The sequence below is a fragment of the Nannospalax galili genome, unplaced genomic scaffold (genome assembly GCF_000622305.1).
Source record: "Nannospalax galili isolate Female #2095 unplaced genomic scaffold, S.galili_v1.0 scaffold161, whole genome shotgun sequence".
Taxonomy (NCBI): domain Eukaryota; kingdom Metazoa; phylum Chordata; class Mammalia; order Rodentia; family Spalacidae; genus Nannospalax; species Nannospalax galili.
The window spans coordinates 4,130,113-4,140,209 of record NW_008348586.1 but is presented as its reverse complement, the minus strand read 5'-3'; the positions used below and the strand labels follow the sequence as shown (position 1 = coordinate 4,140,209).

The following is a 10,097-nucleotide window of genomic DNA, read 5'->3' as shown; positions in this document are numbered from 1 at the left end:
GGGGGGGGGGGGGGCGCGGGGTGGCGGGGGGAGACTGAGGACTGGAAAGGGTCGTTAACCCTGCAGGCAGCCTGTGGGTATGCATGGTGAAGTGGAAGCTATCTTCTAAATCCAGACTTCTAAATGGTGGCTCTTCCCCAAATCTGCATTGTCATCCTGAAGTAACACCCACCCAGACAAGTTCTGAAGGTGCTCAATGTTCTCAGGCTGAGTTTAGGGCTATGCTGTAGCTTAATCGATAGAGTACTTACTCAGCATGCATGAAGGCCTGGGTTTGAGCCCTAGCACCACATAAACTGGGCATGATGGTATATGCCTATAATCTTAGCATATAAGAAGAGGAGGCAGGAAGATCAGAAGTTCAAGGCCATCTTTGACTATATAGTGAGTTTGAGGCCATATGGGCTAAAGACTCCAGCCCCTTAAGCCCCCCACCCCATCCAAAACACTGTAACCAAGTGACCATGGACTATTAAATGTGATTTTACTGGCAGGGTGGCAAAAACCTTGTACCCAGTTAGAAGGATTTGTATTCTATCCCTTATCGACTAAGGATTTACCTCTGAGGCTAGAGCGCTATCTCCAGTGTGCCCATAGACATCTGTTGCTCCAAACTCCATGGACAATTTTTCATTGAATGAGCCCGTCATTATCTCAGTCTAGCAGACTAAAGGCCAGGGGAAGGCAAGAAGTTTTCTGCCTGTGGGGAGACTGGGGAGGAATGGACTCACCCATGTTGAAGAGACTGACACAGCATGTGCCAGGCTCTGGGTCGTGCTGCTCCGGCAATTAGCAAACAAGGGTGGATATCGTAACCGCCCTGATGGTGAAAACTGCAGGCTCTGAGCACTGCAGGGTGTGCACACAGACTCCAGGTTGGATGGTGGCACTCTAGCAGGCTCCTTCTCTGGGTGTCAAGAAGGGCCTTTAATACTAGTACCACCATTGCCTCCAAGTGAGCCTCAGAAGAAGAAGGCATACATCATTGGCCCAGTGTTTGGTGTAGCCACTTGCATTGGGAGCATCAGCCCTGGGTCCTCTGCCCTGCTGGGTGGTCAGAATCTAGAGGACCAACCTGGCTGGATTGAGGGACTTATGTGCCACCTTCTCTCTTAACCACCCATGACAAATCCAAGTGCATGGAACATTTTGAATGGTAGGGTAGGGCTTAATGGTATCTGAGATGGGTATCAACTTCTTGAGGAAGAGCTTGGCAGGGGAACATCCTTAACAGGAAGCCAGTACAGTGACTGTGATCCTAAATATAGGCTCCTGTTTATTGGTTCTGAATTGTGTTCATTCTGGTTCCGGGGCCATAGCCTTGAAACTATATAATCCCAAATATTAAGCCTCTTTCCATCCATAGACTCAAGAAACTTTGAAGTGATCCTATGACCTTCCAGATCCTAGAAAACAGTGACAGCGAAAGCAAAAGTACCCTTTATCATGTGACTGCAGCCTCCAAGTGAAACACATAGCCTGAGAACTGATAATATTAGGTTAGATTTTCCCCTACTTGTGCCCTTGACTGGGCAATCTGTGAACAGTTTGCTCAACTGTGTACAGTGGCCCTAGTCCTAGCACCTGATCACAGAGCCTTTTGGTGAGGTGAGCAGGTGGAGGTACATTGTCAAGGAGTTTCCATTTGGCCTGGGTCCAGCATCAGCTGGGCAAGGAGCCAGGGAAAATAAGGCTTTCCCCAGTAAATTGGAACCACAATGCCATTGAGATGTACTATTCCCTCTACAGCTTTTAGCTCCTTGCCTATCACTGTATTTTCTGTGGCTAAAGCAGCAATAGACACTTAATAACAATAAACATTTAGCTGCATTTCTGACCAAACCCAGGGAAGATCTGAGGCCTTCTAGAAATGGTTGGGTTACTCCATGGAACTGAGCTTATTCTCAGTGCGTTGGAGGTGAGTTGTACGTCTGATTTATATCAAGGTCATGTTCCTGTTCAAAGGAACTGGGTTCATAGAGGACAGCAGAGCCTACTGGGCAGACAAGTTTGGAAGGCCCAAATATGGCCATGTTTCATGAACTGAACCTCAGAATGGGAGACTAAGTGATGGGAGGCTGAGTGATGAGGTACTGTTCTGAGTGTCCACTGAGAACCCCTACACTGTATCCCTGTTGGGGAATTCTCCCCCTTTGTAGACAGAGAGCATGACAGTCTGACCCAGGGGAAGCTGAACATGGTTGCTGGTCTCTAACAAGGCTTCCTAGCTGCCTCCCATCTGCCCAAAGTTGCCGCAGACCTGGAAATCGAATCCATGCATTTTTAAAATCCAGAAGGAAAGGAAACTCCACCCAGGGAAACGTAAGCCCATGTACTGTGTTTAGAAGCAGGATGTTTAATTACCAGGCCTTTCTTGAAACCCAGCTGCTGGGTAATATTATCTCAGCAGCTTCTGAGACCAGAAGGGGATTTATCTGGGCCAGTAAACAGAGCTGGCTTTCTCAAGTGACCTCTGCCCTGTCCCTCTTCTTGACACCTGCTCTTTCTCTGCACTTTATCTCTAAAGTTTCCAGTGCTGCCAGAGCCAGCTCAGGGAGTCTTAAGGAACTCTGGAGTTGGGGTGAGGGGGCTAGGGCTGGGCTGGGCTGGAATTCTGCACATCTGTCGCTCATCTGAGTGATAATCTAGGCTGTTCATGGTTGGGAAGAAAGCAGAGAGCATCCTGTCAGGATGAGAGGATAGAGTCTGGAGTCTGTCCTCAGATCTCTGGCCTTATCTCCAGGAGGACTCTGACTGGTTCAGAAGCTGGAGAGAGGTGGGGAGTTCTGGTGTGTCCCAGCTGTTTGGGAAAACATGGGGCTGGGAGCCTGTACCCCACCCCCACATCTGACTCATAGTTGTGCCCACTGGCCCCATAAAGTGAGACACAAAGTGTTAGGGGAGCAGTCCTTTGGTAAGTGAGGAAAAAATGCATTTTGGGGGAAATCATGGCCATGTCCTGGCTGAGTAGCTGTGGCTGACCACAGGACAGCTTTCTGTCACCCCTTTCCTCTGGTTCTCCAATGCATGTGCCTTTGGTGCGGTTCAGGTCAAGAATTGAATCTTTAGGAAGTTTTGACTATCTCATGTATGTGCATGTATATGTGTGGTTAGTATGCGTGTGTGCTCTGTGTGTGTGTGTGTGTGTGTGTGTGTGTGTGTGTGTTTCCTTAGATGGTCATTCACATTTTTTGAGACAACTCCTCTCACTGGTCTGGAGCTTGCCAAGTAAACTGGACTGACTGACTGGCCAGAGAACCCCAGAGATCCCCCTACCTGTCTCTTTCTCCTCAATGCTGCGATTATAAGCATGCACCACTACACCCAGTGTGCTGGATAGCTTTAGTTGTCAACTTGACACACCTGGGTAGAGGGAGCCTCAATTGGTGAATTTCCTCCATTGGACTGACCTCTGGCCATGTCTATGGGGTATTTTCTTGATTTTTGAGTGATGTAAGATGGCCAAGCCCACTGTGGGTGGTGCCACCCCTGGGCAGGTTGTTCTGTATTAAGAAAGCAGGTTGAGCATGGGCTAGGGGACCAAGTCAAAAAGCAGCAGTCCTCCATGACCTGTGCTCTAGCTCCTGCCTCCAGGTTCCTGCCCTGAGTTCCTACCTTGGGCTCCCTCAGCAATGAACCGTGATCTGGGAGATGTACGCCAAGTAAACCCTTTCCTCCCCAAGTTGGTATTGGTCAGAGTGTTTTGTCACAGCAATTGAGAGCAAACTAGAACACCTAGTTTTTGTTTTTTTTTTTTTAAACATGGGTGCTAGAGATAGAACTCCATCCTCATGCCTGCAAGGCAAACATTTTACTATTTTAGAAGAGGAAAGAACAACAGACTCTCTCGAGGGGACATGTCCATGATACTTAGGAGTTAGGATATATAGGTTCCTGTCCTAGCTCTACACTAAGTGAGCACACTACAGTGACACCCATGTGTGCATTGAGCTTGGCAGCCTTGAGGTAGCCACCCTTATATAGAGGAGGAGTTTGAGGGCCCCAGAGGCCAGGCTGAGGTCTCACAGCCACTAAAGTGAGTGCTGGGAATGAGATCCAGCTGAGATTGGTTCTAGAATTCTCCCTTCACTTGAGTCATGCCCTAGTTGACAAATCACTTTTTAAAAAAATATTTTATTATTTTTATTTTATGTGTATGAGTGTACTGTCTGCGTGTATGTGAGTGTACCTGTGTCATGCAATGCCTCGGAGGTCAGAAGAGGACGCTGGATTCCCCTGGAACTGGAGTTAAGGACGGTTCCTAGCCACCATGTGGGTGCTGGGAATCGAAGCCTGGTCTTCTGCAAGAGCAGTTAGTACTCTAACCACTGAGCCATCTCTCCAGCCCCAGACAAATCACTGTCTTAAAGCCTAGGTTCCTCCTCTGCCAAAGAAGGGGTCTCTTAGCATGTGCAAGGCCCTGCATCTTCCCAACTGCCAGGATTCCCTGCATCTTTCCAGCTGCCCAGCTGTGAACCTGTGATTTATTCTCCCTGGGAGGCGAAGGGAAGCCCCTAATTACCACACAGGATGGAGCATGGGTGTTAAGCTCCAGTTAAGTCCTTCCTGAGCTCCACCTCACAGGCCCAGGAGGATGGCCACAGTTTAATGACCTGCAGACCTGCTTTCTCCTGGTGGGCATGGCTGCTCAGAGACTCATTACTTAAAGCCATCAGGCAGCACCTGGCACAGGCATACATCTGCTCTCTGTCTGGGGACCTGGGGCAAGGAGACATGCAGGTGGAAGAGGGGAGGGACCATTGGGTGGATAATGACCCTGTGGCAATCCAGCGTCTCTTCCACAGTCCCATCACGCATTGTGCCTGTGCATGCATTTTGACCCAGCTTTGCTGCGTTCTTGAATGATGACCTCTGTCTGAGCCCCAAGGTCTATGTCTGCTTCATCCTAGGCCCTCGGAGTTGCTCTTCTTCCTCTGTGTTCCTCCAGGCTAAGCGCTGCACGAGGTTATCTAGACTTTTCTGGCCACCTGAAGCTTTCTTTAAAAGATGTTTAGTCTGATCAAGTCATTTGATTTAAATATTACAGACCTAAATTTACATATAGAGAGACAGGCCAGTAGCTGTGGAATGAATGTTCCCTCCAAACTTCTGTTGAAATGTAACTGCCATTATAACAGGAGGAGGATGGTGTGGTGAGGAGGGCTCTGCCCTCCTGAATGGATTAATGTCCTTGTCACGGAACCCAGTTCCTGGTAAAAAGGATGAATTTGGCTTCATTTCCTCTCTGTCTCTTGCACTCATTTGTCCCCCTGCCTCGTTCCATGGATGCCCTTGTCAGCACTATGCTCTTGGGCTTCCTAGTCTCAGGAACCAAATAAACTTCTGTTGTTTATAATTTACCCTGCCTCAGGCAGTTGCAGAAAAACTAAAATATCTAGTGTGATCAAGACATTCAGGAAGGACTCAGTTAAAGCCTTTTGTTCTGTATTTTATTAGCCGTGCCATTTTAGCAACTTCTTTAGCTTCTCTGGACCTCATCTTCCTCCTGTACCACATGAGAATAACCATGGAGCTAAAGATGAAACATGTAAATATATTATACTAGTATATAGTACATTTAGTTACGTAACCATTAGCTAACATTTAGTTATCTGAATGGCTTTATAATTATTGTATAGGTGTTTAAATACAGCATAAAGCAAAGCATATCTCTATCAGTCAGGGTTTTGTGTAGCTCAGACTGACCTCAAACTCATTACGTAGTAGAGGATAACTTTGAACTCCTGATCCTTCTGCCTCCACCTACCAAATGCTGGGATTACAGATATGCACCACCATGCCCAACTTTATCACCAACACCATCATCATCATCATCATCACTTCATCTTCACTACTGTGGAGATCGAGCACTGAACCCCACATATAAGTGCTATACCACTGAGCCTCACCCCCAGACCATATTTAGTATAATAAACCAGTAGTTCATTTTGAGCTCATGTGGATAGGGATGACCTTTTATTTGTTCTTCCTTATCAGAGTCTCCTGTCATAAATGCCCCATCTCTGAATGGCAACATCCATCCTAATTGCTTGGCTTTATGGCGTCTCCATGGTTGTATTTCAGAACAAACACTATCTATAGCATGATGTTGACTTAGCATGAAAGGGTAGGAAGACAGGATTCAGAGCAAATATCCTTGACTGTTGACTGAGCTACCGAGTATAAGGCCTTAGCACTCCTGTGTGCAAGTCCTGCTCCCTGCAGCTGGGGAGTGTGCAAGTCTGACTCACGGTGCCTAAATGCTTCTCCTCTTTGCTGAAGTTCCTTTTTCCTGTGGCCTGATCCTGGCCTCTCTGACTATGAGATTCTCACTGGAAAAGCCCCATGGGCCCATGGAGTTGGACTTACTCAGCAGGAACCTGGAAACCTGCATTTCTGCAGCTCCCAGGTAATTCTGATGAGCATCCAGGCATGGAAGTTACCGCTGGGCACCTATATCCTCCTCGTCTCTCCAGAGGTCTCCCCTGTGTCCCATTTGTGTCAGGGAGGTCAGAAGAATAGTCATGTGGCTATGCGAGGATAGGAGGGGCGTCTTTAGTTTAGGCCTTTCCCAGGGGTGCAGAACCAAGAAGACTAACAATCACAGTGTGTGGGCAAGGAACCTTCTCTCCTTCCCCAGAGACTTCCTAGGCCAGGCAGCCTTCCATGGTATCTTGAGACTATAGCCCTGTATAGTCTACTAAAAAGCTAAGGAAACAGGGTGACAGCCTGACCCTAGAATTCTTGCCTTTGTGAGGGACCCAGGAGAGAAGGTTTCAGATCTTCCATGTGTTCCGTTCCACGTCTCCTGTGAATCAGGCCAGAGGCCCACCTTCCTTGTTCAATGTAGTGAACGTTTCTGAGCAGCTTCTCAGGACATAGAGAGGCTGAGGTGAGTCACACATCTCTGAAATGCTTATGGTCTCCTGAAGCATTGTTCAGAGTAATACTGGGGATGGAAACTGCAGCTGAGTGACCTGGGTTTGTCCATGGTGTAGATATCCCAGTTCCCCACGCCTGGGTCTACCCATGCAGATTTCAAAGTGTGGAGCCCATGGACCTACAATTTGGGAGGTCCCCTTATGCAATTTCATTCATTAGAAAGTTGAGGACCAGTGGAAATCAGCTGCTTAAAAAACTGCAGTGACCTGAATTTTATGTTCATTGTAGATAACATATATAAATAAAGAGAAGGAAATTTTAATCCTATCCTAAGAAAACCATCTTTGGCATTCTATTGAATGCCTCTGGTGGGGAGTGAGTGAGTGTGTGTGTGTGTGTGTGTGTGTGTGTGTGTGTATGCATCTCTGTGCATGTGTGAGTGTATATTTGTGTATGTGTGCATATGTGTGTATATCTGTGTGCATGCATGTATGTGAGTGTGTATGTATATGAGTGTGTGCATGTATGTGTGTATGAATGTGTGTGTATGTTTGTACATGTGTGTATATGAGTGTCAGTGTATGTGTACGTGCATGTGTATGTGTGTCAGTGTGTGTGCATATGTGTGAGTATGCGAGTGTATGTGTGTACCTTTGCATGTGTGTGAGAGTGTGTATGTGTGTGTGCATGTATGTGCATGCATGTGTATATATGCTTATACATATGTATGTATGTGTATATAAGTATGTGTATCTTTGTGTGTATTAGTATGTATTTTTGCATGTGTTTGTTGTGTGTACACATATGTGTGTGTGAATGTGTGTGTGTTGGCATACACTATAGCATCCACATGGTACCTGACTCTGAGCTAGGCCCTGGTCACAGATGAGAATGGCCCTGGCTGTGGTGTACTCCCAGTCATGTGAAACGATGTCTGGCCCTGCTTAGAGCCCAGCCTTGCTCACCTGCTCACCTACTCTCACTTCTTCTCCCACAGGTATATATCATCAATGTGACCTGGTCCGACTCTACCTCCCAGACCATCTACCGGAGGTACAGCAAATTCTTTGACCTGCAGGTGAGTTGGCCAGAGCTCAGATGGTAACCTGAGTCTCTCTGGTGGGCTGCTCTCTTTCACATCCTCCCTCCTCCAGAGAGTCTTCACCAGAGCCAAGGGCCAGAATCTAGCGTGGCATACAGGGACAGATGAGGGAATCCATACAGGAGAGCTGGGCTTGTCACCACCTTAACTGTTGCGTGCAGACACTCGGGCTTTATTGGCTTCTTTAAATGATCTTGACAGTCATGCTTTGTCACCTTCCTTCGCCTGGGGGTGGAGGCTGTGGGAAGGCAGGAGGGTGGCTGTAGGCACTGTGTGCCTGAACAGACATGTCTGTAAACATCTAAGATGAAACATAAACTGCATCATTGCTAGCAAAGAAAAGCAAACATGCAAAGAAGACTGAAACTGAAAATAAGTCATTTATAGAACAACAGATGCATACTAGACATAGCCCCACATCTGTCTACCTAACCAAAAAAGGCACTTGCCACCCAGTTTGTACATGTGGGTGATAGATGTGTGTCTCTAATTCACATAGGTGTGTTTCTTTAGCCAGATGACAGTACATAGCCACATGTTACCATTAAAGACACTCCTGATGGTAGCTAATTCAGTTTAGGGTCTTTTGGTGACAAGCGATGTTCTACACTAATACTGACTTAGACAAAAATAGACCAGAGAAGCTTATGCAATTGGCTAGGTGGTGAGAAGGATGGAGAGGCAGTGGGTTTCAGGCATATCTAAAACCAGGATCAGCTCTCTGTGTCTTGTCTCTGCTTCCCTCTGGCACTGCCCTTGATTTCTGTTACTTCACACACTAAGGAACTTAGGTGTCAATAGCACTTGAATTTCAGATCTGTGGCTCCCAACACCAGAGATGTTGACCCCCATTTCCAAATTGATAAATCCCAAGGAAGGCTTTGATTGATCTGACTTGGATCAGGCAACCTCTCTAGACCAATCAGAATGGCCAGAGGTGGCGGGTTGTGGAAAGTCGTAGAGCACAGACTTGGCCACTAGAAGGGTCTCGTGTATCGGAAGCAAGTACTAGAGAGCCATTGTGAGTGAACAGCAACTCTTCCTCTCTACCTAGAAGGGAAAGCTGAGGTATTCTCGATTCCTCCTTAGCATGTGATTCTGATTTAGACTTAGATGCACAAAAAAGAGACACATCTACTCGTAGCTCTCATGACAGGGGTCCAGGCCTTCCTTTGCAGCCCTTTGGTGGTGGATCATCTTGGAGAGAGACAGGCCTGGGTGTTTGTGCCCTTAATGCCTCCTTTTATTTCAGGGTCCTTATTACTCTACTTATGAGACAAGTCAAAAAAGCCAACTTTCTTCATTATAGATCCTTTCAGTCCAAAAATATGGGGTTGACTATGTCACCATATCCAGAATTAGAAGTATTCCTGACCCTCTTTCCTTCTTCCTCTTCCCCTCTCCATTCCTGCCCAGTCTCCCTGGGTCTTCCCAGCATAAACTGGTGGGATGTGCCTGCACCCCATCAATGGGTACAGTGTGTAGGACAGGAAATGATAATGCAGTTGGGCAGAGTGGACCCTGAAAGGGCTCATTGATGAGCTGGAAGGAGGCCAGAAGCCAGAGGAAACTTCCAAATCAGAACTTCTGTTCTGGTCCCCACCCCCTCCCAAGTTATAGAATCTCACAAGAAAGGAATGCTGCTCCTCCACCTCTCCCCTTCCCCAGGCTCACTTCCTGCCTGTCAGTGTTGGGAGGGGATACAGGCATGGAGCAGATTAGTGATGTGCTGGCCCTAGCTTTGGAATGGCCATGACTGTGGCCATGCTTGTCCATATTGGCCATCCTCTATATTCTTATGTCTCTTAAGATTCGCATCTACAAATTCAATCAACTTCAGATCAAAGGTCTTTTTTGCACATTGATATATTTATTTTGGGAGGGGTGGCATTTGTATGCCACAGCATATGTCTGGAGGTCAGATGACAGCTTGAAGGAGTCAGTTCTCTCCTTCCAACATATGGATCCTGGGGATCAAACTCAAATCATTAGGCTTGGAAGCAAGTGCCTTTACTCAGTGAGCTATCTCTCTGGCCCTGAAGATACTTTTAAACCAGGCATGGTAGCACGTAACTGTAATCTCAGCATTTGAGAGGTAGAGGCAAGAGGATCA

General features: G+C 47.1%; 1 protein-coding gene across 2 annotated transcripts in view; it reads left to right on the top strand.

The window, feature by feature from the left end:
• Sh3pxd2a (SH3 and PX domains 2A) overlaps window positions 1-10,097 on the top strand; it is a 240,031-nt gene that overhangs the window by 39,551 nt on the left and 190,383 nt on the right. For both annotated transcript variants that reach the window (XM_008845692.3, XM_029569679.1), the window contains exon 2: window positions 7,880-7,960. In XM_008845692.3, the coding sequence (XP_008843914.2) occupies window positions 7,880-7,960 (81 nt within the window). The remainder of the gene's footprint in view (window positions 1-7,879; window positions 7,961-10,097) is intronic.